This window comes from Eumetopias jubatus, unplaced genomic scaffold (assembly GCF_037043125.1).
Source record: "Eumetopias jubatus isolate StellerSeaLion01/CBP00866 unplaced genomic scaffold, mEumJub1_p1.0 scaffold_12, whole genome shotgun sequence".
In the NCBI taxonomy this organism is placed as follows: domain Eukaryota; kingdom Metazoa; phylum Chordata; class Mammalia; order Carnivora; family Otariidae; genus Eumetopias; species Eumetopias jubatus.
Genome location: NW_028274818.1, coordinates 110,762,875 through 110,790,672, shown reverse-complemented (window position 1 = coordinate 110,790,672; position 27,798 = coordinate 110,762,875). Strand labels below are relative to the sequence as shown.

At 56.2% G+C, this 27,798-nt stretch overlaps 2 protein-coding genes across 12 annotated transcripts in view; both read left to right on the top strand.

Annotated features, from left to right (window-relative positions):
• The window catches only part of SUN1 (Sad1 and UNC84 domain containing 1), a 52,717-nt gene extending 45,909 nt beyond the window's left edge, over positions 1 to 6,808 (top strand). For 6 of the 7 annotated variants that reach the window (XM_028091831.2, XM_028091830.2, XM_028091829.2 and 3 more), the window contains 3 exons: positions 2,087 to 2,254; positions 4,014 to 4,106; positions 4,480 to 6,230. In XM_028091831.2, the coding sequence (XP_027947632.1) occupies positions 2,087 to 2,254; positions 4,014 to 4,106; positions 4,480 to 4,593 (375 nt within the window). In that variant the 3' untranslated portion in view covers positions 4,594 to 6,230. The other variant, XR_003607363.2, reaches the window with a different exon arrangement.
• Positions 6,809 to 9,539: 2,731 nt separating this feature from the next.
• On the top strand, positions 9,540 to 27,495 carry GET4 (guided entry of tail-anchored proteins factor 4). 5 transcript variants are annotated; one of them, XM_088016769.1, is made up of 9 exons: positions 9,540 to 9,752; positions 14,553 to 14,631; positions 14,941 to 15,022; positions 15,551 to 15,700; positions 20,622 to 20,760; positions 22,048 to 22,188; positions 22,297 to 22,372; positions 22,511 to 22,583; positions 22,887 to 22,978. In XM_088016769.1, exons 1-9 carry the CDS (start codon positions 9,601 to 9,603, stop codon positions 22,961 to 22,963), a joined length of 969 nt encoding a protein of 322 aa, XP_087872895.1. In that variant the 5' UTR covers positions 9,540 to 9,600; the 3' UTR covers positions 22,964 to 22,978. The 5 variants fall into 5 exon arrangements, with proteins under 5 accessions (XP_087872895.1, XP_027947644.1, XP_027947645.1 ...); XM_028091843.2 differs by lacking the exon at positions 22,887 to 22,978 and adding an exon at positions 27,207 to 27,495 and having other exon boundaries at positions 9,543 to 9,752; XM_028091844.2 differs by lacking the exons at positions 9,540 to 9,752; positions 22,887 to 22,978 and adding exons at positions 10,197 to 10,748; positions 27,207 to 27,495.
• The last annotated feature ends 303 nt before the right edge of the window (positions 27,496 to 27,798 follow it).

Here is a 27,798-nt window from a genome sequence, read left to right as displayed (position 1 = left end):
GGGCTGCTCTTGGGGTGCATGGCTGCTTGTGCCTGGCTTGTGTTACACAGTTGGTCACCGAGACTGAGGAGGAAGAATTTAAATTGTCCCATGTTTGTTTTCTCTCGTAAAGTGCTGTCTCGTATTACTGACTTCTTTGAAGAAGTTCTTTTCTTCTAAACAAGAATTCACAAATTAATCTGACCATGAGTGTCAGTAAGTTAAGATTTCCCTGCCCTAGTGCTGTCGTGGTTCTTCCATTGTCCTTGGGAGCCCGGCTGGTAACGAATGTGTGTGGGCGGCTTCTCTGCAGGCGTGAGCCCCTGCCAGGCCTGCCCAGCCGTCTGTTGGGGCGCCGTCGCTTCCCCGGGCACCGGTTTGTGGCCACTCACAGGACCCCTCAGGCGTTGCCTTGGCTGCCTCGGACAGTGCAGAGGGCTTGATGGTCTTGACGTCCCCACGATACCACACTGACCACGGCATTGTGCCTGTTAGCCAGCTGGATCCGGTCGTCCGGAAGTAGCCGGCACTTCAGATGTTAGATGTATGTGAGCGAGGGAATGCTTTGTCAGGAGAATGCCCACAGGAACTGGAACCGGGAGGGAGGAATAGGAGAAACTGTTACCTGTAATGAAATTGGAGGAATAGGTGATTGCCTTCTTAGAAGTAAAGAGAATTTTTATAGAATCTGGCAACAGCAGACACAGGATTCACTCTTACTTCCGTGACCAAGCCGGGGTGAGGGTGGGGACACATCTGAGATAGTGTCCCCCAGCCCTCCCGGGGCCCTGCCTTTTTGTAGAGGGCACAGCCAGGGCTCACTGAATCGTGCCACCCCCTGGAACACACGCGAAGCCCAGCCTCCGTGGTGCTGGGGAAAGCTGCTCCCAAGCAGGGGACTCCTAGAGGCACTTTGCTGTGCACAGCACCCGGAGGGGTGCCAAAGGGACCTGCAGTGTCCCTGCAGTGCCGTCTGGGGACAGAGCGTAATCCTTGGGGGCCCAGATCATTTTCATAGGGCAGGCAGACAGGACACGTAGATGAAGAACAAAAAGGCCTCAGCAAGAATGAGTACAAGCATAAGCACATGGTGGAGGGGTCACCGCACCCCTGCCCCACCCCCTCCTGTTCCACCTCGCGGGCGGCCGCGCGCCATGCACCTGACTCGTGCGCTTGGCTGCTTCTGGTCAGCACAGCACGTTCAGCTAAGGCCCCTGTCAGTAGGCATGGTGGCTCTTCTTTTGCTATTAAAAGTCCTCTCCCAACAAAATATCCTCAACGCCTGTCAATTTTGTATTTTTGCCAGGGTATCTTAGGGACGGCAGGGGACTGCTGGGTCAGAGGGTTGATGCATAAGGACCTCTGCTGGATTTTGCCAAACGACACTCCTTGAAGGGGGTACGTTGTGCGTACTGACCAGCAGTTAGCGTGCGTGGTTCCACAGGCCCTTCCGTTATTATTGATCTTTTCGGTGAGAAAGGATAACACCTGTGTTTGCCTCGCCCATTTTGTTGAAGGTGCTGGTTATTTTAACTGTTAGGAGGCTCACTCCCATACCGGAGACAGCCACCCTCTGGGGCTTAAGTTGCAAATGCCTCTCCCCAGTTTGTCATTTGATTTTTGCTTCTCATGGTTTTTTATTTTGCAAAAAGTCTTTCGTTTCTGTTTCATTGTTATTAGTGTTTTCTCTTTGTGTTTCTGTATTTTAAGTTTTAAAACGTCAGGCACATTCTCAAGAGCTTGTTTCACTACAGTTGACCCTTCATGGGGGTTTGAGCTGCGCACGTTCACTCTGGCAGGTGTGTGTTTATAAATACAATGCTGGAACAGTGTGTTTCCTCTTCCTTATGATTTCCTTAATAACGATTTCTTTCCTCCAGCTTATTTCATTTTAAGAATACAGCAGATCACACACGTATAAACCGTGTGTTGATTGACTTAATGTGATTGGTGAGGCTTCTGGTCAACTGTAGGCTGCTAGTGGTTAAGTGTGTGGGGTGTCAGAAGTTACACGTGGAGTTCTCACTGTGCCAGGGGTCAGTGCCCCAGCCCCCACGTCGATTGAGGGTCAGATGGATTAAGTCATTGTCTTCTGCCTCTTTCCTAGCCTGACATACATCCAGGTAACTGCTGGGCATTCAGAGGCTCCCAGGGGTACCTCGTGGTGAGGCTATCCATGAAGATCCACCCAACCACCTTCACTCTGGAGCACATACCAAAGACGTTGTCGCCCACGGGCAACATCACCAGCGCTCCCAAGGACTTCGCAGTCTATGTGAGTGAGCCGGGTCCCCGTTCTCCTCCCCCTCCTCCGCCCGCTCTGGGCCTTGCCCACAGATGAGCCCATCAGAAAAGGCTGTTCCTGGTATTGCTGGCTCCTGTCCTCCCCTCAGCCCTTCAGTGCTCTAAGCAGATGAGATGCCAAGGGCGCCACCCAGTCCTTTCCTGGGGAGGGCAGCTTGTAGGGAGTATGTTCTCTGCCACCCAGCCTGTGGACCTGGAGAGTCCGGTTTCCAGAGAACATGTGACCGTTGGGCTGTGAAGGCAGCTGTGTCAACTGTTTCCTGCCAGATCGACAGGAAACTTCCAACACGCAGGTTGGAAAAAGAGCACTCAGGATTCCCATTGTTCATGCTGCAGCATTTTCTGCATCTATGCAGTCAAGACAACATAGTTCATAAAATTTTGTTTCTTGCCTTAAAAAAACAAATTTCCCATAGATATTTTTTGATGGCAATTAACTTTTTTTTTTTTTCAAGATTTGAGTGAGAGAGTGGGAGAGGGACAGAGGAAGAGGGAGAAGCAGACTCCCCACTGAGCAGGGAGCCCGATGCGGGGCTCGATCCCAGGACCCCGGGATCATGACCTGAGCTGCAGGCAGACCCTTAACCGACTGAGCCACCCAGGCACCCCTGATAGCAATTAACTCTTTGCACACATTTTTAAATAGCATAAAATACCATTCTGTAGCTAAACCTGGATGTACCTCTCCAGTTTGTCGCTGTGATGCCAGCTGTCCTCCCTCCCTTAGACCAGACGCTCACAGCCCTGCATGCCTCACCGCGGAGGGGGCAAAGGGGTGGACGGGGTGTGAGTGTCTGCAGGGCCACTGACCCATTGCTGTGGGCAGGTTACCAGCACTGACCTCCCTGCGCCCTCTTGTTCTCATCTCTGCTAACTTGACAGGTGAAAACAACATATTTCATCTAAGTTGCTGTGCATTTCACATGCACTTTCCTTTTTTTTTTTTTGGTAGGTTTGTCTTGTTTTTATTCATTTATCTTACGGGATCTTAGTTTCCTTATGCATACCTGAGCTGCTTTCTACAGAAACGTTAGTCATGTGTCATGTACAGATGCACTTCCCAGTGTTGGTCCTTTGATGCTGTGTTTGGCCATGTTTGCCCATGGCCCATTGTTGCTTCCATGCATCCCACACCGAGCAATCCTTCCCCGTGATGACACACTCCAACAGTCACCTCTCTCCTGCTGGTGACTTCCTTCTTGTGGCAAAACACACACCAGAGTCACCCCCTTCCCCATCTGAAGCATGCAGTTCCCTGGACATTGGCACATTGGCACAGCTGTCCTTCATAGAACTTGCTCATCTTCCCAGACGGAAACTCTGTCCCCATGCCACACCAGCCCCTGGCACCCCCCATCTGCTCTCTGTGCAAGGCGGCGTATTGTCCTTTTCCTGGGCTCATCAGGCACCCTGGGGTTCCACTCTGGAGCGTTGAGGGCACCATGGGCCACATGGGTGACAGAGTGGTCTGTGCAGTTGGGCAGTCAGTCCTGTGTCTCTCGTTAGCTTGCCGGTTGCAGTGTGGTTCTCCCTATCTTGTGTGACAGGAGGAATAACAGCTGTCTCAAGGGGTTGTTGTGGATTGTGTGACGTCCTTAACAAAGTGCCAAGCTTTTAACAAGAAGGCCTTATTAATGCTTTCATCCTCCCAGATTATGTTGAGGGGAAGCAACCCTAATTAATGCAGTGTCTTTTTCCAGTATTTAAGGACTATCTGATTTTGGTTTCAGGGATTAGAAAATGAATACCAAGAGGAAGGGCAGCTTCTGGGACAGTTTATGTATGATCAAGAAGGGGAATCACTCCAGATGTTCCATGTTCTGGTAAGGACTTGCACGGCTCCCAGGGGCCCGTGGGTTCCTCCTGTCGGGTGGGCAGGACAAAGCTGCCCAGGGGTGTATGTGGGCATTAGCCCCTGAGAAAAGTGGAATCTGAGCTTCCCAGCTCTTCCCAAATGAGCCTTTGTAGTGTATATTTTGCTCTGCACACGGGCGTCCTGTTACACTCATAGTAAATCTGTGGCTCTTGAGGAGTTCCGTTTTGCCTGAGCTCTGTGTCCTGCAATAGATGACGGAGTTCACACTAACACCTAATTTCCGACGTGGCTGCTTCCTGTCAAATATGTCAGAGTTGGGGGGAAGTGATTGGGCCTGGGATGTTGTGAATTAAGTGTGACCCCTTCCCTTTCAATTTCAGAAAAAACCTGACAGAACTTTCCAGATAGTGGAGCTTCGGATTCTCTCAAACTGGGGCCATCCTGAGTACACATGTCTTTATCGGTTCAGAGTTCACGGAGAGCCTGTCAAGTAGAGACCCTCCTATGGTTCTTGTACATTTTGTATATACGGGGACAGCCTCAAACACTGGAGCCCTTCCTGAACCAGGGCACCTGGAGCATCGGGAGGACGTCACCCCTAAATAAACTTGCCAGTGGGAGCTGATGCCCCGCTCGCTCTTCTGTCCACAGGAAACACTGCATGTTGAATGCCTGGCTTCCCTGAGATCCGCCGGCCACAGCCCATCTCTGGGAATCCATTGGAACATGTGGTTGTTAGGGGGTTTGTTTTGAACATAAAGCTCTTGATACTTGTATTCTCTCAACATCAGGAACAAAGCAAGTGAAGCTACAGGTCAAAGTGTTCTTGAAGCTTTGATATTTAGCCTTTCACTGGCCCTTCTACAGGACTTTGGGGGCAGACCTATTTCATCTGTTCCATCCAGCGCACGTTTCTTTCAGGGAAAAACATTGCCACCAAATTTCAGAGTTCTGAACTCCTTTCCTTTAGGAGAGGGTTTCTCCTTTCTTCAGCACCAGTAGTTAACGTAAGTTCCCAGGTGGGGGAAATAACTGTTTCTCTACTTTATTTGCTCCTGCTTCTGAGAAAGACTTTCACAGTCAGGCCTGGGTGTGTTGTTTCTGTTCAGGATCCAGGGGTGATTCGTTTTGTCGTGGGCTTGAATTGGGTCTGATTTGAAAGGGGGTGGTGGTCTGGATCTCAGCCAACGCCTAAATGGAGCGCTCAGGTCTCAGCGAGGCTCCGCCCATTGGGGGACCACCCTGGAGTTGGACCTCACAGTGTTCCTAGGATCCCAGAAATCCAACCTTGGGGATGTCATCAGGTTGTGTTTTAAATTTTGCTGCAAAGTTGAACACTAATGTGCTGCCAGTCTTTCAGGATCTTCAGTTTTTACTCTACTGATGGTTCTCCAAGGAGACTGTCCAGTGCGGCAAATTCATCATTACGTTGTAATGATGAATGTGGTTTATAATTTTTCTTATGGCGGCACTTTCTTCCTGGCTCTAGTTGGGATTTGCCTCTTACTACAACTGTCGGCCATTCTCAATTCCTAGGAGACTCGTTTTGTTTATAATTAATATTTAATATTTAGACTATTTTACTGAGCAGACTTTATAAATGAGATATTTGCAAGGCACTTAAAGTGTTACAGATGTTTTAAAAATTATTTAAGTTTTATTGGGCTAAGAGTCTTTCAGTGTTCTCATAAACACTGTATTTTCAGAAACAGAAAGTGATGGTGCTGCCTGGGGTTTTATGTGTACTGCACAACTGTCCTCGACTACATAAAGTAGCATTTTTTCACTCTTAGAATTGGAACTAAATAAATGCCTATGCAGTTAAGTTGGATAAAATGTATACAGATGTTTCAGATATTACAGGATAAATATATAAATCAAAATTTCCTATATAAAACTAAATTTGGGAGTTGGGTGGAAATATTTTGAATATTTATTTTTAAAGATGCAGAATAGGACTTTGTGCACGGTATTTTTGTAAATGCTTTTCAAAATACTTGTCTTTGGTAGTTCTTCTTTTGCTGCCACCAAATTGATAAGATGCTATTGAAATGTTTAAATAAAGAGTTTAAATTTTTAAAAGTGCATGTGATGTTTCCAGTGAAGAATAAACGGTCTATTTCTTTCCTCAGTTTGCCTTGTTCCTGCCCATGGGTGTGGGGGAGGTACCAGTGCATTTCATGTTCCTGCTGCCTCTGCCCTCTGAGGTTCCAGGTCAGCAGGTGCTTGATCTCAAAGGAACACCTGTGTCATCAGGCTGTCTGCTACTGAAGGCAGGTGTGGGACACAAGCTCATTGTCAAGCCTACCCCAGGGTTGGTGCGTTGAGTGAACATTTATCGAGTGCCCACTGTGTGTGGCGCACTGAGCAAAGATTCACTGGTGAGCAAGGACGAAGCGCCTCTCCTTCAGGCGCTGCAGCGGGAGCAGCACAAGGGCCGTGAGTCCGGAAGGGACCCTGGAGGCGAGGACAGCCCAGGGCCAGCCGACCTTGTGCCTCCCTGACCGTGGATTTTCAGGGGCAACCAGCATTCCCATGTTGTGTTTATCCTTCTGTAAACCCCTCTGTCCACCAGCAAAGATGTGCGTGTGCTTCACCGCTGTTCACACAAATGATGGCAGACTCGATGTACTGTTTTGTGTCTCCATTGTTTCGGTTATGGAACAGATCTTAGAGATTGCCTATCCATAAAGAACTTGTTAAAAAACAGCTCTACTGTTGTTTGCATGGGTATACTCTTTAGTTTGAACCAGTCCCCAATGGACGGACATTTTGTTTGAATTTTTCCCTATACAAACAATAGGTGTGCAAAGAAGGAACGCTCTGTACTCCATACCCTTGGGAGTCTGGAGTTGGCTGACCCCGAAATCCAGGTGGCCTTCAAATGGAAAAACGGCTTAAGTTGTGCCTCCTCCCCAGTCCCTGTCCCTGTGCCCAGAACCGGTCCGTGCCCCCGTGCCCGTGCCCAGAACCGGTCCGTGCCCCCGTCCCCGTGTCCAGAACCCGTCCGTGCCCCCGTCCCCGTGCCCAGAACCCGTCCGTGCCCCCGTCCCCGTGTCCAGAACCCGTCCGTGCCCCCGTCCCCGTGTCCAGAACCGGTCCGTGCCCGTGCCCAGAACCCGTCCGTGCCCCCGTCCCCGTGCCCAGAACCCGTCCGTGCCCCCGTGCCCGTGCCCAGAACCGGTCCGTGCCCCCGTGCCCGTGCCCAGAACCGGTCCGTGCCCCCGTCCCCGTGCCCAGAACCGGTCCGTGCCCCCGTGCCCGTGCCCAGAACCCGTCCGTGCCCCCGTCCCCGTGCCCAGAACCGGTCCGTGCCCCCGTGCCCGTGCCCAGAACCCGTCCGTGCCCCCGTGCCCGTGCCCAGAACCCGTCCGTGCCCCCGTCCCCGTGCCCAGAACCGGTCCGTGCCCCCGTGCCCAGAACCCGTCCGTGCCCCCGTCCCCGTGCCCAGAACCGGTCCGTGCCCCCGTGCCCGTGTCCAGAACCCGTCCGTGCCCCCGTCCCCGTGCCCAGAACCGGTCCGTGCCCCCGTGCCCGTGCCCAGAACCGGTCCGTGCCCCCGTGCCCGTGCCCAGAACCCGTCCGTGCCCCCGTCCCCGTGCCCAGAACCGGTCCGTGCCCCCGTGCCCGTGCCCAGAACCGGTCCGTGCCCCCGTGCCCGTGTCCAGAACCCGTCCGTGCCCCCGTCCCCGTGCCCAGAACCGGTCCGTGCCCCCGTGCCCGTGCCCAGAACCCGTCCGTGCCCCCGTCCCCGTGCCCAGAACCCGTCCGTGCCCCCGTCCCCGTGTCCAGAACCCGTCCGTGCCCCCGTCCCCGTGCCCAGAACCCGTCCGTGCCCCCGTCCCCGTGTCCAGAACCGGTCCGTGCCCGTGCCCAGAACCCATCCGTGCCCCCGTCCCCGTGCCCAGAACCCGTCCGTGCCCCCGTCCCCGTGCCCAGAACCCGTCCGTGCCCCCGTCCCCGTGCCCAGAACCCGTCCGTGCCCCCGTCCCCGTGCCCAGAACCGGTCCGTGCCCCCGTGCCCGTGCCCAGAACCCGTCCGTGCCCCCGTCCCCAGAACCCGTCCGTGCCCCCGTCCCCGTGCCCAGAACCCGTCCGTGCCCCCGTCCCCGTGCCCAGAACCGGTCCGTGCCCCCGTCCCCGTGTCCAGAACCCGTCCGTGCCCCCGTCCCCGTGCCCAGAACCCGTCCGTGCCCCCGTCCCCGTGCCCAGAACCCGTCCGTGCCCCCGTCCCCGTGCCCAGAACCCGTCCGTGCCCCCGTCCCCGTGTCCAGAACCCGTCCGTGCCCCCGTCCCCGTGTCCAGAACCGGTCCGTGCCCGTGCCCAGAACCCGTCCGTGCCCCCGTCCCCGTGCCCAGAACCGGTCCGTGCCCCCGTCCCCGTGCCCAGAACCCGTCCGTGCCCCCGTCCCCGTGCCCAGAACCCGTCCGTGCCCCCGTGCCCGTGCCCAGAACCCGTCCGTGCCCCCGTGCCCGTGCCCAGAACCCGTCCGTGCCCCCGTGCCCGTGCCCAGAACCCGTCCGTGCCCCCGTCCCCGTGCCCAGAACCCGTCCGTGCCCCCGTGCCCGTGCCCAGAACCCGTCCGTGCCCCCGTCCCCGTGCCCAGAACCGGTCCGTGCCCCCGTCCCCGTGCCCAGAACCCGTCCGTGCCCCCGTCCCCGTGTCCAGAACCCGTCCGTGCCCCCGTCCCCGTGCCCAGAACCCGTCCGTGCCCCCGTCCCCGTGTCCAGAACCGGTCCGTGCCCGTGCCCAGAACCCGTCCGTGCCCCCGTGCCCGTGCCCAGAACCCGTCCGTGCCCCCGTGCCCGTGCCCAGAACCCGTCCGTGCCCCCGTCCCCGTGCCCAGAACCCGTCCGTGCCCCCGTGCCCGTGCCCAGAAGCGGTCCACTGGCCCCACGCTGTCCCGGTGCGCGTTCTTGTCCCCGTTTCCTCCCAGACCTCCAGCTCCGCGTTAACAGGAGGTTCTGTGTCCAAGCGAGCCGACGACTGCTCGTTCTCGAGCAATGACTTGTCACCTGGACGTGGCCCTCTCTCTGGTCCCCAGACCCGGTCACCCTCACCTCCCCAGGGCGGCCTGCGGCAGAAAGCATGAAAACATGGCTTTTATTTCAGAATCTTGGCATCCCAACGACCGCTGAACTGGTGGTGCTTAGGCCTCGGGCCAGCCGTCCCGGGCGCACCCGCGGCGGGTAGGCCCAGCCCCCGCGCTCTGCCGTCACGCGCCGTCCCCATTGTGGCGTCAGCGTGCCCCGCCACCGGGACGTGCGCGCCCGCCGTCTTTCCGCCCCGCGGCCCGCCCCTCGGTCACGTGGCCGCCCGCCGCAGGGTCTGCGGCCCCGCCCCTCGGTCACGTGGCCGCCCGCCGGCGTGCCCGCCTCCAGCTGCGCGCGGCTCCTCGCGGGCCACCGTAGAGGGCGTCGGGCGGCCGCCGGGACGGAAGCCGAGAGGCGCTGCCGACCGCGCCTGCGACAGCGTCAGCCCTGCGCGGAGCGCCGGCCCGATGGCGGCGGCGGCGATGGCCGAGCAGGAGAGCGCCCGGAACGGCGCCCGGAACCGCGGCGGGGTCCAGCGCGTGGAGGGCAAGCTACGCGCCAGCGTCGAGAAGGGCGACTACTACGAGGCGCACCAAATGTACCGGACCCTCTTCTTCAGGTAGCCGCGGTGCTGCGGCCGCCGCCTTCCAGGGCTTTCCGCCGAGCCCGGCGCCCCGCCTCCGGCCGCCTCCCATTGGCCGCGCCGCGCCGCCCCGCGCCCCCGTTGGCTCGCGCTGCTGCCTGTCGCCGCGGCGGTCGGAGCGGGCGGGCGGGCGGCCGGCAGGCGGAGGACGGAGGACGCCGGGCCCGGCCCCTGCCTCCGCCCGGCGTCTCCTCCCGGGCCTCCCCCTGCCCGACCCCGTCCGCCCGCCCCGGGCCCCCACCCGGCGTCGCCCGTCCGCGGCCTCGCCTGGAGCGAGCCCCGGGGTCTGCGGCCCCCGGCGGTCCGGCCGCGCGGGTGAAACGTGCTCCCGCCCCGCGGCCCCCGCGGCTCGCGCCGGAGCAGCCGTGTCCGTGAGCCCGGCCCCGCGCCTGCACCCGCGGCTACTGCCGCGGGGCGCGCTGAAGTCAAAGGTGCTTTCTCCGCGCGGCTCCGGCGCGTCGGCAGCTGTGTGGCCTGCGGCGATCCCCGCGTGGGCTGCGCGGTCACGGGAGCTGTGCTGTGGCGCGCTGCTGCTGTGGTCTGAGTCGTCGTCGCGCGTGGGGGGCGCTCGGCGGTGCTGGGCGGTCCGGGCGGAGCAGGGGGGGCCGTTCGCTGGGATGGGCCTGGACGACAGCCGTCGGGGTTCAGTCGGGTCCGTGGAGGGCCTTTCCTGCCCGAACTGTTGTGGTAGGGCACTGAGGGGCCGTTGGGGCGGGCCTTTGCACCGTTCAGGCCTAGGCTTTGATGTCTGTGAGTGAGACGATGGACCAGGGTCTGCGGGGACTCCGAGGTCCTGTCCCGGCCATGCTCGGGCTCCGCGGCCTGGAGGAAGCCCGCGCAGGAGCGAGCACAGCTGGGCGTAGGCCGCCTCCGCCTGGCAGCTTCACCGGCCAGAAGTCCGCGTGAGGGGAGCTTTCCCAGCGCTCCAGATTGGCCCGGGTGCTGCTGGCTCTTCTCTGGATTGCTACGCAGGTATTTACCCGCTGATTAATCAGCGAAACTGGATCTTCCCAAAAATAAACAATGTTTCTTGTTTTGAGACAGTTTTGCCCTGTGGGATGAGCTGTGAAGAGGCAAGTCTGTCTGCCCATGTTTGGGGGTGGTGATGGAAAGCAGGCTCTCTGCCACCCCAGCCTTGACTTGGCTTCGGATTCCACCTGTGCTCTGTGACCTAAGACCAGCCGCGGCTTCCTCCTGGGGCATCTGGGGTGCGCCTACACCGCTCGGGAGTTGGGAAAAATAAATCCTCTGCCGTGGGCCCCACTGGGGACAAAGTTAATGGTGGCATTCATGGCCATCCGTAAGGCCTGGCTGAACTAGCCTGGAGTTGTCCCTGACTCCCAGGGGACCGTCCCTGCAGACCTGTGATTCCAGTCCTGTTGAGACCCTCCTGGGTGTGCAGCTCCTGGACGAGTCTGATTCACTGGGTCATACTAGATTCTTGGTCTTTCTGTAAATCAATATATGTGTCTGTATTTAAGTGTTTGCGTGAAAAGTGCAGTTTGGTGCGTGTTGGCATGTATGTTCCCATGAAACTACCCCCAGTCAAGATAAGAAGAACATCCATCACCGAAAACGTAAAAGGTTCTTTTCTCTGTTCTCAGAATCCATCACTCACAACCCTTGCCCCAGGCAGCCAGTGCTCTCTGTGGCCCGTAGGTTGATTTGCATTTTCTAGAATGTTTTGTAAGTGGAATCATATCCTCTTTTTGCACATCTTGAGTTTGTACAGCATGATTATTTGGAGATTTACCCACTTGTGAAGCATTAGTTCATTTCTGTTGCCCAGTGGTGTTCTGTGCTGTGGATGGACCACAGCTTGTTACCTACTTACCTGTTGGGGTACATTCACCAAATTGCTGTGTTTTGTTTTGTTTTTTAACATTGTATTTATTTGAGAGAGAGCGTGTGCGCACACGAGGGCTCGAACAAGGGAAGGGGCAGAGCGGGAGGAAGAAGCAGACTCCCTGCTGAGCAGGGGTCTCAATCCCAGGACCCTGAGATCATGACCTGAGCTGAAGACAGAAGCTTAACTCACCAAGCCACCCAGGTGCCCCCAAATTGCACTGTTTTAATTGTGTTTCACGGCAGTTGAAGGAGAAGGGGCCACGCGGTTGGGCAGTGCGGTGGGTTGGATTTACTCCGTGCGCATGCCTCGGGTGTGGGCAGTAGTTGAGGCCTGGTGGCGCAGCTGAAGGCTCTGACCATTCAGTGGTGCTGGTGCCAGCGGGTGGCCACCCAGTGTCTTCAGATCTTTCTCCGCCAGGGCGAGGAGGGAGTCTGCTTTCAGGCCTTTTGCTTTATTGGCGCTCGGTCATTCTCCACCCCCTTTCTGGCTTCCATGGCTGTTTTGCGGGGGTGGCCACAGGGCCACTTGGCCCAGTATTAGGATCGTCACCTTCCGGGAGGGCCTCTGCAGCCAGCCTGCCTCCCCCTCAGGGGCCTTTCTGAGATTTGTGTGGTTTTGCCTCTTAAATGAAGAAAAATTTTTTAAAAGAAAAACTTACAGGGCCGCCTGGGTGGCTCAGTCAGTTAAGCGTCTGCCTTTGGCTCAAGTCATGATCCTGGGGTCCTGGGATTGAGCCCCGTGGGGAGTCTGCCTCTCCCTCTGCTCCCCCTCCCGTCAGTTGTTGGCTGGCAGATGACACCAGCGTGTGCCCACAAGGTGCGCCGAGCAGGTACACCTGCCGTTGGGGGCTGCATGCATGGTGCTGGGCTGGAGGGTCCTTGCTCCATCTGCTCTCAGCCCCCCGGAGCCTTGGACCCAGATACTAAATTCCTTTCCATTCCCTGAGTTCTGCAGAAAGAAGCACGTTCATTTCTCAGGGTTGCCTTTCACTGTTTGTTTTTGGCTTTCCTTGATCTGCAACAGGTGATTTCACCTGGATGGGAAGAGTGTTGGACGGGGTGCTTTGCCCCGCCCCCCCTTGGGCCCCCAGGCGGGTGCTTGAAAGCAGGCCCTGTTACCCCAGTGATTTGCTGTCACCTGCTTGTTAGCAACTTCTTTTATCTGGTGTCCTGAGAGGTGGTCTCTTGCTGTGCATCAGACAGAGGAGTGTAGAGTTCTGTCCTGTGTTTTGTAAGTAGCAGCATGCTGGCAAGATTGTCACTTGGGATAAGTGCCTATACATCCATGGAAGTGGCAGCATGAGGTGGTGTGCCTCCGAATACTTGTCTTTCCAGAACAGTCCGTGGCAGTGCTGGCCCCAGGTCATGTGCAGGGTGGCTCCCAGCAGGACCAGACTGGGATGAGCTGGGTTGGTGTGGGTGTAGGCTGTGTGTGTGCGCGTGTTCGAAGGAGAGAGAGAGGGATGGCTCTCAAAAGCGCTGTTGCAGAAACCACAGGCTGTGCAGATGACCTGCAGGCTGCTGGTGGTTTTCTTTCTGGGGGTGCAGGTTCTTCTCACCAGCCCCACCCCCTTGCCCAGCAGATGGCGTCTTCTGTTGGGGCTCTGTCTGGGCCAGGTGGGTTCCCCTGTGGATGACTGTGATGGGGTTGTGTTCTCCTGGGCAGGGGGAGGGGGGGCGGGCGGTGTCTGGTTGTGGAACCTTTTTGAAGAAAATAACCTTTTCTGTGGTTAATTGAACAGCCAAGCGCTTGCATTCCCACCTGACCCGTTGGTCCGGGTGAGCTGCAGACGGGCTCCCAGGTGCGTGTGTTTGGTGTTTGCCTGTCTTGGTAGCACCTCCGTGCTGCTTTAGTGTCTTTAATAGGTTGTGTCTTAACTGTGAGCCACAGACTTGAGGGGTTGTATTTCTTTTCTGATGATCATGGAGTTAAATTCCAGCCAGTGAAGAGCGTCTGGCACCACCTGTGCCTAGCTCCGCCTGTGCTTTGGGAAGCCACTTTCTGCTGCTGACTTTCTCTCCCACCCAGCTGTGCTTCGCTGGACGGGGTCTGTTGCAGGTGGACCATCCTCCCGTGGTCTGTGTTGAGTTAGTTGCTGGGCTCTGGCTGCTCTGTGTTTCTGTCTCTGCAGTTCAGGAAACTGAGAAATGTGCTCAAAGTGGGAAAGTGAGGCAGGCCGGAGGGGCTTTTGGGGGGTGGGGACCGCAGTGACATCGCAGTGGGTGCTGCGTGCATGTGTGTCCTTGTCCCCCACCCGGGAGTCTCCGTCCTGGAGCTCCTGCTGTCCCAACCCCCGAGCGCAGCCTTGAACTTGGTTCTCTGATGGACCCCAGTGTGCTGCTCTGTCCCTCACGCAGCTCCTACCACCCGGGCAGGCCTGTGCTTCAAGATGGAAGTCAACCAGCCTTTCTCTGGGTCCTGCTGAAACCGTTGAGCTGCTCCAGGCCTGTTGAGGCACAGACGACATCCCCTGCGGGCGCTGCTGTCAGATGTAGGGCACAGGTCTGCTTGTGCCCTGAGGTCCGAGCTTCTGCCAGCTGGGACTCCGTGTGTACCAGGGCAGCCTGGGCCGTGGAGCACCCCGGCGTGGAGCCTGGACAGACTCCAAGGGGGGCAGGGTGCTGTGACCACTGGGTGAGGCGGTGGGCCTCTGGAAACAGAACACAGCTCCACTCCATCTTTGGTAGGAGGCCTGGGCGCCTGCGTGCCCGTGTACGGGATTGTTTGCTTTATGAAGCTTTCATGTTGATGCAAACGTTTTATCTTTAGCATTTAATCTCCAAACTATAGCCATCGGGCTGGGCGAACGTCATTAACAGGGTATGTCAGACTCTGGAGGATGTGTGTGGTGGAGCATCTGCCTAACTGGACCTAACTGGGGCTCTGCTCTCTCTCTCTCTCTCTCTCTCTCTCTCTCTCTCTCACAGATACATGTCACAGAGCAAGCACACAGAGGCGCGGGAACTCATGTGCTCAGGGGCACTGCTGTTCTTCAGCCACGGCCAAGTACGCAGGGGCCTTGTCCCCTTCCCTGCTTGGGGCCTGCGGGTTGGAAGAGGACCGTCCAGGGAGAGGCCTTGTTGGCACTGGCCACAGCTGGGCGAGTGTCCACTGAGAGAGCTGGGTGCTGCACGTGCAGCTGGGGTCTTGGTCCTTCAGGCTGCACTGCCGAGTGAGCGCTGGGCTCAGAGTAGTGTCCTTAGCTTCGGTCCACCATGCGTTGTTAGCTGGAAACCAGAGTGGCCATCCAGCTTTGGCTTCTGAGAACAAGCCAGAGCTGTTTTTGTGATTTTTACTCACTTCCATGTTTTATAGCAAAACAGTGCTGCGGACTTGTCCATGCTGGTCTTAGAGTCGCTGGAGAAGGCAGAAGTCGAGGTGGCCGATGAGCTGCTGGGTGAGGCTTTATTACTGTGCATGAGGTACCTTCGCATGTGGAACATGACACCCCTGCGCACTCTTTGTGGCGGACGGTGGCCTCTGGTTTGTCCGGGAGACCTGGCTTGCCAGCCTGCCCCATGTGGTAAATGTGCAATGGGGGAAGTCCTTCTTAGGAGCTGCCCAGCCAGAGGGTTGGAGGAGGGGCCTGCTCCCCGCCTCTGCACCCCAGCATGTTACCTACCTGCCCAGGTCTTGCTCCTCTGCGGGCCAGCTCCCTGCTAGAGCGCCCCCTCCCACCCAGCTCCCCGACACAGGCTGAGCCGTGAGGCCACAAAAGAGCATGTGGCTGCTGGCTCTGCAGCTGAGAGGTCGGTTGGGGGGGTCCTGGGTGTGGGAGGGTGCGTGATAAGGACACCCCGGCATGCCAATTCCCAGGTTTTGAAGTGAAGGAATTGTTTTGGTGAACGTCTATAAGATAGAGCATCCAGAGAGCCGAGCAGCAGCGTGTTTCTTTGGGTAAGAGTTTGTGTTTGTGTTGTTTTAGAAAATCTGGCCAAACTGTTCAGTTTGATGGACCCAAATTCTCCAGAACGAGTGGCTTTTGTGTCTCGAGCCCTGAAGTGGTCCAGTGGAGGATCTGGGAAACTGGGCCACCCCCGGCTCCACCAGCTGCTGGCCCTCACCCTGTGGAAAGGTAGGCCGGGGGCACCTGTGCAGACAGCACCTCTCGGGGCAGGTGCCAGCCGTCCCAGGAACAGCTGTTCCTTTTTATGCCCCACGTGGCTTTTATTTGTGTTAGCCACTTTAATCGGGTGAACTCATGGGCCACAGGAAGTAAGGAGCGGAGATTTTGCTCTCCACCGGCCTGGCCCTTCCTGCCTGTGGGCCTTCACCGTACCCACACCAGCCTCCTTTCTGGGACATCCTCCCCAGACCAGCCCTCTGATGGCACCCTGCTCTGTGTTTTCTTCACATTTATCTGAGCTTCTGAATAAGCATTTGTGGGGGCTGTTCAGTCCATGAAGAGGGGGGATCCTGGCAGTTCCTGGGTATGGTTTCCATCCTGAGCTCTGAGTCTGCTCTCAGGCACAGGAAAAGGCATTTGGTTGGGTGCCCTGAACAGCATTTGTCCAGGAGAATTTGAAGCGCTGTCTCCTATGTGGTGAGCACCTTGCAGGCAGCTCATTCACAGTGCGTCAGCCTTCGTGGGGGGGTCCAACCGTACGCTGGGCAGGGGGTAGGTGAAGGGGTGGTGATGGTGGGCAGGTACCTTGGTGGGAGCAGAGGGGCAGCCTCCTTCACTTGGGGGCAACCTTCTACCAGAATGTCTGTGACAGCTCCTCCTGGAAAGAGCCTGCTCGCAGCAAGTGGCACAGTGGTCAGACAGGTCTGTCTCCTCCACAGTCAGCGGGCTCAGGGCGCGTTCCTGCTTGTGGTGGGCACCCGCCATGAACCCAGCCCTTGTTCATGCTGGGAAGCCAGCCGTGTGAGCATCTGTGGGCAGCGGTGCTCACTCCACTGTGTGTCCCCACCCGCTGTGACCCACGAAGCGGGAGGTTTCTCCATCCCCTGCATGCTGGCATGCCAGCCCTACCCTCACCCTGGAGGGACATGACGAGAAAACGGTCAGATGTCAATTCAAAGGTTAGACAGTCAAGGAAATGCTCCTTGGAGGGTGCAGTGGAAGCCCTCCCCCACCCCTACCCAAGAAGCACGTGGGGCCTGAAAACGAGCAGCTGATGCTTCGAGGCCGAGGCTGTGGCCGTCGCCATCGTGGGCTCCCTCTTCGGGCGCACATTCCCTGTGGGCGCCTTGCTCCTCTGGACTTGGCCTCAGCCCGCCACCCTGGCCTGCCCAACTAGCATGGTCCCTGTGTATTTTCTGTCTGTCCCGCCCACAGGACACTGGTGTGTCTTGTTCACTGACCTCGGTGGGAGGCCATCTGTGCTTGCCAGGCTGGCGGGGGTGCCCTGGCCTTGTCTTCCAGGGGCGCTGAGTCTGCACGTGCAGGGGGATGGCGGCGCCTGTGGCAAGCCTCTGTTGTCAGCGAGCATTGATTTGGCACCATTATGCCCGGTCTGTGTTTGTGGGGCGTGTGGGGAGACGCCAGGAAGAAAATGGGGCATGACCCTGTGTCTGTGGCTAAGAAGCAGAAAACGCTTCAAGAGTCCCTCATAGCCCTCGCTGGCTAAGAGCCAGCTGTAAGGCATGGATGTTTAATGGGACGATTTTAAAATTCAAGAGACCGCAGTTACACATAGCGCTTGAGGCACAAACCCCAAGGGAGAGAAGTGCAGATTCCACGTCCCGTCCTCCACAGTGTCCACAGTGTCTGGAGGCTGTGCTTAGGGATGTCTGCCGAGCTGTGGTGCCCGAGGGCAGGCCCGGGTTGCGGGACCTCCGGGGAGGTGTGTCCCCCGATGGGAGCGGAGCCACCTGCCGCCATGTTGGTTTGCCATCTGCGGCTCGCCTCCTCTTGGCATGTTGGCTGTGTGTGGCGTTCTGTTACTCAGGCGTCCCTCTGTTGCGCACGTTTTACAAAGTCAGGGCTTGTGGCGGCCCTGCCTTGAGCAAGCTTGCTGGTGCCACGTTTCCAACCGCACTTGCTCACTTGGTGTTTCCATGTCACAGTCAGTCGTTCTAGCGACAGCGCAGGCTTTTTCATTATAACTTGTTACGGTGATCTGTGAGTGTGGTCTCTGATATTGTCCTGGTTTTGGGGCACCAGGAACTGCGTTCATGGAAGAGGGTGAATTTCGCCGATAAATGTGTGTGTGCTGACTGCTCTACCAACCAGCCGGTCCCACGTCTCTCCCCTTCTTCCAGCCTCCCTGTTTCCTGAGACCCAACAATATTGAAATTGGGCCAGTTCATGACCCTACAGTGGCCTTTCTGTCCCGAGTGAAAGGAAGAGTCCCACATCTCTCGTTTTAAATAACAAACTACAGATGGTTAAGCTCAGTGAGGATGGCTTGTCCAAAGCTGAGGTAGGCTGAAAGCCAGGCCTCTTGTACCAAACAGCAAGTAGTGAACGCAAAGCACCGGCTCCTGAAGGACGTGACAAGGGTTAGTCCAGTGACACATGAATGATGGGAAACCGAAACAGCCTTATTGCTGATGTGGAGACAGTTTGAGTGGTCAGGATAGAAGATCGGCCACAAAATTCCCTTAAGGCAAAGCCTGATCCAGAGCGAGGCCTTGACTCTCCTCAGTTCCATGAAGGCTGAGAGGTGAGGAGGCTGCAGAACAGGGGTTTGAAGCTAGTAGAGGCTGGTTCGTGAGGTTTTTTAGGAAAGAAGTATTCTCCATAAACTAAAAGTGCATGGTGACTGAGAAGCTGCAGCAAATGACCTTGAAGATCTAGCTGATGTCATTACTGCAGGGGGCTGCACTCGACAGATTTTCAGTGACGATGGAACAGCCTGATAGAAGAAGATGCCGTCTAGGGCTTTCAGGGCTTACGTACCTAGAGAGAAGTCAACGCCTGGCTTCAAAGCTTCAAAGGACGAGCTGATTCTCTTGTTAGGGGCTAATATAGCTGGTAACGTTAAGTTGAAGCCAATGCTCATTTACCATTCTGAAAATCTCAGGGCCCGTAAGAATTAGGCTAAATCTACTCTGCCTGTCCTGTATAGACGTAACAACAAAGCCTGGATGACAGTGAATCTATTTACAACATGGTTTACTGAACAATAAGCCCACTGTCGAGACCTACTGCTCAGAAAAAAGATTCCTTTCAAAATAGTACTGCTTGCTGACAATGCACCTGGTCACCCAAGAGCTCTGCTGGAGATGGGCTGCAAGATAAATGTTGTTTTCATGCCTGATACAACATCCATTCCGCAGCCCAAGGATCAAGGAGTCATTTCAACCTTCAGGTCTTATTCTTTAACAAATATATTCCATAAGGCTATTGCCGCCATAGATAGTGATTCCTCTGATGGTTCTGGGAAAAGTCCATTGAAAACTTTCTAGAAAGGATTCATCATGCTAGATGTTACTGAGAACATAATTTATAGGAAGAGATCAAAATATCAGTAGTGACAGCAGTTTGACAGACGTTGTTTCTAACCCTCATGGACGAGTTTGAGGGGTTCAAGACTCCGTGGAGGAAGTCACTGCAGATATGGTGGAAACGGCAAGAGAACTAGAATCACCAGTGGAGGCTGAACGTGGGACCGAACTGCCGCCATCTCACACCTGAACGGACGAGGATCTGCGTCTTATGGAGGAGCAAATAAACTGGTTTCTTGAGATGGGATCCACTTCTGGTGAAGATGCTGTGACGACTGTTGAAGTGACCACAAAGAATTCAGAGGTTCATACGAGCTGAGCTGATAAAGCAGCAGCTGGGTGTCAGACGACTGACTCCCCAGGCTGAAAGAAGTTCTCCTGTGGGTACAATGCTGTCCAGCAGCATCCCACGCTACAGAGAAATCCCTCATGAAAGGAAGAGTCCATCAGGGCCGCAAACGTCAGTGCTGTCTGATTTTAAGAACTTGGCACGGCCACCCCAGCCTTCAGCAGCCACCACCCTGATCAGTGAGCAGCCATCAACGACGAGGCAAGACCCTCCACCAGCAAAAAAAGACTATGACTCCCTGAAAGCTCAGGTGATGTTAGCATTCCTTAGCCGTCAGGCATTTCTTAAGGCGTTTCTGGGCATAAGGCTACCGCACACTTAACAGACTCCAGTGTAGCTTAAACATAGTTTCTGTGTGTAGTGGGAAACCAGAAAGTTTGATTTGCTTTGTCGAAGAACTTGCTTTGTTGTGCTGGTCTGGAACCGGGCCCACAGCATGCCCGAGTTGCTCCAGGGTGGGTTCCAGTCCAGTTCTTGGAGGGAGACTTGTGCTGGGCCAGAGCACATGGGTGTCGTTTTGCCCAATTTCCCTTCTCATAGGATGCTCTAAAACCAAAAGGTTATTCTAGGGGGTCTGAGGGAGAGAGGAGAGGCAGCACAGGTGCACAAAGAAATGCTGACTCCAAATTGTTCTGCGTTCCTGAAGGCGGCATGCAGGGCCCTGAGAGCTGGTATTCCCGGTAGAAGGTGGCAGGCAGCAGGGGCCCGGGGCCAGAGCCCTGGAAAGGCGTGGGAACCAGGTAGCTTGTGAGCAGGACAGGGGCGTGATCCCGTCTGCTCCAGGAGATGGGCCAGGGTGTGGGGAGGTGGTCTGGGAGGTGGCTCGGCCTGGGCTGGGTCTCTGCCTCGGCACAGCTGCCACCCTGGGCGTCCTGTGCTCTGTCGGATGCGGAGCACACCCACTTAGCTGTGGCAGCCGGAAAAGGAGGGGCTGGGGTGTTGAGTCCTCAGTGTGGAGGGGGAGGGGGAGCAGGTAGATTTTTCAGTGATGAGTGGGGAGAGTAGGTTTACAGCCTGAGTCACTTACTGATGTTGAGAAGATTGGGATTTTGGTCATTTTTTAAAAAAAGAGAAATGCTTAAAAACACCTTGAGTGTTGGAGCAGACAGGCACTGTGGTGCTATTAGCCCGAAAGCTTCCTGCGTCGCTGAACTTGACGCGGTGGTGGAGCCCTGTGTGTGGGTAGGAGGGTGGGGGCAGGGACGGCGCACTGACACGTGCATATTCATCAGTGTCCCCCTTCCCTTTGTAGAGCAGAACTATTGTGAGTCCCGGTACCACTTCCTGCACTCTGCGGACGGCGAAGGCTGCGCCCACATGCTGGTGGAGTACTCGACCTCCAGGGGCTTCCGCAGCGAGGTGGACATGTTCGTGGCCCAGGCTGTGCTACAGTAGGTACCCACGCTCACTCGGTCCCATCTGTGCTCCATGGCTGTCCGGGTCCGTCCCTCGTCCCCTGGCCTTGTTGCCCTGTGACCCTGCTGCAGACCTCTCGGCATGGGACATGCTGTCCCTCTCAGCTCTCCCAGGCGGCTGCGGAAGTGAGTGTCCGGAATTAGCGTTCTGCTGTGACTCCCCAGTGTCTGTTTTCTCATGGTACCTCTTAGAGGTTTTTGGCTTTCTTAGCGTCAAGCCACTATTTTTTATAGGGCGTGCATATTTAATAAATTTTACAAGGTGTCTTGGAATGGGGACTGCGCATGCTTTTGAAGCTTTTCCAGGGCTGCGCCTGGCTTCCCGGACATCTCTAGCGTCCGTCCCCACTCCATCAGGCCTCCTTGCTTCCTCTCCCTGCCCGCAGCAGGCCTGGGTGGTGCTGGCACACACAGCACACGGGAGGGGTCTGTGGCCCGAGTTCCGGGCGTCTCCTGCGTGTGCTCCTCCCGCAGACACATACCAGTTTGGTGGCCGGGCATCGGAATAGGAAATGTCTTAGGAATTTCAAGGGGTTGGGGTCACAGAACGCTCACTGTATGCACTCGACAGCACCTCAGAGCTTCCACGCTCTGCTGCACAGCGGCGCGTTGCTGGCATCTGCAACTCAGAAACAGACGTTTCTTAGACCCCAGCGCTCCCTGCCCCGGGCTGTGGGGTGTATGGTGCACAGAGTCCCTGGACCGGACGGGATCATGTGCAACCACCAGGCACCTTCCCATCGGTCCCTTCCTATAGCTTAACAAGGTGGAGGCCCCCAGTGCAGATGGTCCAGCTGTGGAGATGTCCCCCTGGGGCAGAAAACAGAGCCTGTCCCCTGCCCGGCACAGCACCTGGGGCCTGCAGCCTCGTTCCCACGGACCCCTGGGCTCACTGCTCACGTAGGCAGGGGCCTGACAGGTGCAAACAGGCTGTAGTCCCGACAACTCCCTGCAGTGTCCGAGCTCTGCTGCCTTTGGACACTGTCACCTTCCGAAGCTTCATCTCTTCACCTATCAACTGTGGCAGTCAGGAGGTGCCCTGCTCACGGGAGGGGGGCGGCGCAGCTTGTCTGAGCACCGAGCCTGGCCCGGCGGGTCCTCGGTTTGCCGGAGCTGTGGGACGGTGCAGGTGCGTGGCCCAGAGGCTGTTGGACAGCTTTCTGTGCCCCTGGAGGCGTCCCGCATGCCGTGTTCACCTGAGCACCTGTAGAAATGCCGCTGCATTCTGCATCAGTTGCCCACTTACTAGGATGTTGCTTCCAGGTTTCTCTGTTTAAAAAACAAAAGCAGCGCATCGGTGGTGTTCACAACGTACACACAGAAGCACCCGTCCATCGAGAACGGCCCTCCGTTCGTCCAGCCTCTGCTCAACTTCATCTGGTTTCTGCTGTTGGCTGTAGACGGGTGAGTCTCCCATGTGTTTCGGGGCGTGTGCACGTGTGCTTTTCTTGTTCAGCTCTCTCTGATTTTCACGTGGAGACAGAGCTGGGCCCCGCTGTTCTCCTGTTTCAGAGGCAAACTGACCGTATTCACGGTGTTGTGTGAGCAGTACCAGCCGTCCCTGCGGCGGGACCCGATGTACAATGAGGTGAGAGGCTGGGGGCGGCAGCTGGAGAGCAAGAGAAGTCCTCCGTCCCCGGGCGGCCCCCGGAGAGGAGCGTGGGGGAGGTCTTGCGCATGGGGCGTGTTCTGGCTCCACAGTGACCCCGTGCCCGTCCTCTTCCAGTACCTCGACAGGATAGGACAGCTCTTCTTCGGCGTGCCGCCCAAGCAGACTTCTTCCTACGGGGGCTTGCTCGGTAAGGCCGGAGTGGGGGGCGCCTGCGGGGTGGGAGCGGGGCCGGTGTGGCAGCCTCACACCCTGGCCTCCCCCCAGGGCGCTGTCTCCGCTGGCACTGCCCGGCGTGCGGTGGCGCTCTCCCGAGGCTCCGTGTCTCTGGCTGGCCTCGAGGTCCTTCAGCAGATTCCCAGACACGCCTGAGAGGGTCCTGTCGGCCCTAGGGCTTCCCTCTCCTTTGGCCATAGAATCAAGGTGGATTTCTTCTTTTTTTATTCTGGTAAAATACACGTATCCCAAAACTTGCTGTTTAACCATTTCTTAGCATCCAGTTCAGGGGCACCGTCCCCCCGTCCGCCTCCAGAACGTTCCATCCTGCACACGGAGACCCTGTCCCCGTGACGCACGGACCCCCACCCGCCCCCCCCAGCCCCGGCCCCGCCGTCTGCCCTCTGTGACCGTGAGTCTGACGACTCCGGGACCTCGTGGGAGCGGGGACCCCGTGCGTGTCCTTCCGTGTCTGGCTCGTCCCCGTGGGGGCAGGGGTGGTTCCTTCCTTTAGAAGGCCGGGTCATACCCCGCGGTGTGGATGGACCACACTGTGTTCGTCCATTCCTCTCTGGTGCACCCCATAGTGCTGCTGTAAACGTGGGGCTGCGTGCATCTGCTTGAGCCCCTGCATCCAGTGCTTTGGGTAACACACCCTGAGGTGAGATTGCTGGGTCACGTCGAAATCTGGTTTAACTCGTGAGATGCTGCCAGCCTGCCTGCCACAGCAGCAGCCCCGTTTCCCATCCCGCCAGCCGTGCACAGGGCTCCAGTCTCTCCGTGTCCTCGCCCACGTTTGCTGTTGTCTGTGCCTCAGTAGTGGGTGTGAGGGTCTCACCGTGGCTCTGATTCACATCGCCCTGACGGTTAGTGATGTTGAGCATCTTTTCTTGTGCTTATTGGTCATTTGTATGTCTCTGTGTCCATTCAAGTCACGTGCCTGTTTTTGAACCAGGTTGGTGATTTCTCTATACTGGATACTAATCCCTTATCAGATATAAAATTCCTGAACATTTTTTCCCATCCTGTGGATTGCCTCTTTTTTTTTTTTTTAAAGACTATTTTTTGAAAGCAGTTTCAGCGGGGCATTTGGGTGGTACAGTTGGTTGAGCATCCGGCTCTTGGTTTTGGCTCAGGTCATGATCTCAGGGTCCTGACATGGAACTCCGTGTTGGGCTCCACACTCAGCATGGAGTCTGCTTGGGATTCTCTGCCTCTCCCGCTGCTCATGTGCACTCTCTAAAATAAATGAATTTTTTTAAAAAGGTAAATAAAAGGAGTTTTAGCTTCACAGCAAGATAAAGAGGAAGGTATGGAGAATATCCGTTTCTGTCCATGCCCCCTCACAGCTGTTACCGGCACCCCCATCAGAGTGGTGACTTTGTTAGAATTGATGACTTTACATGGACACCTGAAGTTCATGGTTTACGTCGGGGTTACTTTTGATGTTGTACGTGTATAGGTCTAGACACGCGTGTCCACCATTAGAGAGTTCTACAGAGTGGTTTCTGCCCTGAAAATCCTGTGCTCAGCCTGCTCACCCTTCCCCACGCTCCACTGCCTTTTCTCTCTGTAGGTACTGCCTTCTGATGCATGGAATTTTAAATTTTCATGAAGTCCAGTTTATCTGTTTCTCCTCCACTGCTCATGCCTTTGGTGTCCCATCCATAATGTCCTTGTCTGGCCCAGTGTGGTGAAGCTTTTGCCCCGTGTCGTCTTCTAAGAGTTCTACTGTTTTCAGGTTTACATTGAGATCCTTGATCCATTTAGAGGGTTTTGTTACATGGTGTGAGGTGTAGGGGTCCAGCATCCTTCTTTTCGAGGATGTCCAGTGTCCTGGCATCATAGGCTGGAGAGACTGTCCTTCCCCCTGAGTGGTCTGGAAGCCCTTGTCAGAGATGGTTTGACCCCTCTGCATGTGGGCTTATTTCTGGTCTCTCTGTTCTGTTCGGTGGGTCTCTGTGTCTGTGTGCCCACACCACACTGCTGTGCTCACTCAGGAGTAAGTTTTGAAATCAGGAAATGCGATCCCTCCAGTTTTGTTCTTTTTCAAGATCGTTTTGGCTGTTTGGGTCCATTGCAATTCCATATACATTTTAGGATGAGCTTTTCTTTTCTTGCAAACAAGAGATTGGATTTTGACAGGGACTGCATTGAATCTGTGGATGGCTGTGGGTGACACTGGTCTTTGCAGCATGTCAAGTCCTCCAATCCACAGACTTGGGAAGGACTTCCATTTGTTTATGACTTTAATCTCTTTCCCTGGTGGTCTGTGGTTTTCATTCGTGAGTCCTTCATCTCCCTGGTTAAGGTTAGTGCCTAAGTATTTCATTCTTTTTGATGCTGTTGCAAATGGAATGTTTTTATGATTTCTTTTTCAGATTGTTCATTGCTGGCGTAAAGAAATGCAACTGATTTTCACATGCTGAGTTTGTATCCCATTATTTTGCTGAATTCATTTACTCTTAACAACTTTTCTGTGGAGTCTGTAGGGTTTTCTGCATATAAGATATGCAAACAGATCATTTTGCTCCCTCCTTTCTACTGTAGATGCCTCTTCCCTCGTCCTCGTGCCTGGTTGCTACGGCCGGGGCTGCCAGTACCGTGTGGACTGGAGGTGGTGAGGGCAGGCACCCTCCCCTTGCTCCTGCTCCTCGAGGAGGAGTTGGCAGTCTTCCACCACCGAAGATTACAGTTGCTGTGGGGTTTTCAGAGACGGCGGGTACTGTTGGGGGGTGGGGGGCAGTCCCTCCTGTTCCTGGCTTATTGAGTGCTTTTACGAGAGCGTCACGTTTGGTCAAGTGCTGTTCCTGCAGCAGTTGAGATAGACGATCGTGTGGGCTTCCCCTCATTCTGCTGACGCGGTGCGTCACACCGGCGGCTTCTCACGGGGAGCCCTCTGTGCTTTCCACGATTAAAGCCGCTTGTTGGTGGTGCGTCGTCCTTAATGTGCTGCCGAGTCCTGTTTCCCAGTGGTCTGTTGAGGGTGTTGGCCTCCGTGTTCACAAGGGATACTGGTCTGTGATCTTCTCGTAGTATCTCTGGGGTTCTGCTGGCCGTGTCGGATGAGTTAGGAAGCGCTCCCTCCCCCTCAATTCTTTTGGAAAGGTTTGGGAAGGATTGGTGTTGGTTATGAAGTGTTGAGTAGCATTCATCAGTAAAACTGTCAGGGCCAGGGCCGTTCTTTGTTGGGAATTTTTGATGATGGATTCAGTCTCCTTACTTGTTACTGGTCTGTTCAGATGGTCCATTTCTTCATGGTTTAGTCTTGGTGCGTGTTGGAGGCCAGGCCTCTGCCCCTCATCTGCCTAGCCTGGCAACATGGTGTGGCCTTCCCCGCGGTCTTGTACGGACTTCTTCCCTCTGCCAGCCAACGGCCAGTTTAGTCATTCATCTGAACATGGATTTTGTGAGCCTGAATGTGGTGGGATTTTTGAGTAGATCCTGTTTCACAGAGTTCATCGTTCACCCACTCGTACTTAAACCGGTCTTGCCGTTGAGAGGTCTCATGCGGCCAGGCAGCATTGAGGCTCCCTTCCTCAGCTTCCTTCTGGAAATGACGTTGCAGAATCAGATGGCTGATCTATGTAAAGGATACATGTCCCCCACACTGATTGCACTGTGCACTGTGTTCCTGCCGGAGCTGAGGTGGCCCCCAGGTGACAGGTTCAGGTGGGGGCTTGTCCCACAAAGCTTGGTGATGCTGCTCCCGCCCTACTGCCCAAATCCAGGTGGGCACCCTGCCTCGTGGGCCCGGCAGGGTTGGCCTGGCTGGGCATTTGTGTCCTTTGAGCCATACCACGCTCTGTGGAAAGGTCTTTGGTCTGAGATGATTTTGAAAGTTGTTATACACAGTTGGACTTTCTACTTGTAAACTGTGTCTGGATTTGTCTCGTGGAAGGAACTCCTGCCATATCTGGGCCTGGGTGGGGCTGCGTGCATCTGAAGCCGAGGTGGTATTTGTGTGAATTGGCGTCTCTCGGGCGTGACGCCCCGCCCTCAAGCCTCGCCATGGGTGTCCTGACGCTTGGTGCCTATTCATTTCCCACCAGAACTTCAGACTTGCCCCTTCTGGCACCCAGGCCTCTGGTGGCCTGTTTGATGGACCTGATTTTGCATGCCCGAGTCTGTCCAGACAACATTGTTCACATTTCCATTTATTTTTTTTCATGGTGGTTTGGCCTCAGGGGACTTTCTCATCTCCTGAGTTTGTATTGAATCATTGTTTTTTGAATAAAAGTGTCAGTGGTGGCAGCCTGGGGGGGACAGTGGTCACCATATCTGCACGTGAACGCGTCCTGACCTTTGTGATGTACACGTGTGATGTACACCCGCGTGCCCGCTCGACGGTGACCTCCCCGTGACGTGGTTCTGCTGACGATTCTCCACAGCTGTCAGGCTGCCGTGCTCTGTCCCCCAAGATGGGCCCTCAGGGTCCTTCCCCAGCTGCCAGGGCCTTGCAGGCACACTGAGTCTTCCCAGAGACTCGGCGGGGGGGCCCCGGAACACGGCACCATGGAAGGTGGGGTTCCCTGGGCAGGGGGTGCTGACTGAGTGCTGCCGCCGTGCCCCTGACAGCCCCTGCGTTTGCTTCCAGGGAACCTTCTGAGCAGCCTCATGGGTGCCTCGGAGCAGGAGGGCGAGGACAGTCAGGACGACAGCAGCCCCATTGAGCTCGACTGACCCCGCCCGCCTGGCCTGCATGAAGACGCCCTGACCCCGGGCCCTCACACCCGGGGCTCCCGTTGTGAGGCGATGGCGGCCACGCGGGCGCCCGTGAGCTGGCCCGGGGCTGCGCGGCCTGCTGCGGCTGGGCTGGCTGGGCTGCACCTGCACCTTCAGACTGACCCACAATAAAGCACAGGCCTTGCCGCGCTACCACCCTTTCCCTGTCCTTTGTGTCTGGTTTGCTTTGGGAGGCGACCCGGCGTGTGGCGCAGGCCCGCAGGCCCGATCCCGTCGAAGATGGTGTAGGGGGTGGCTGCCGGTGGCCCGGAGAGCATCTGGGCGGCCGCTCTGGGGCACACCCTGAGGCCACGGTCATTTGGGATCAGGAGTCCTTTCCACGTTTCGTAATGCAGTATTTATTTTCATTGGGTGATTGGTTCCTTTGACCTGGCATTGTAGGTTTTAACCAAATAACCAGGAGTGAGCAGATTTGCCCTCTCTCACTGACGCTATACCAGAGG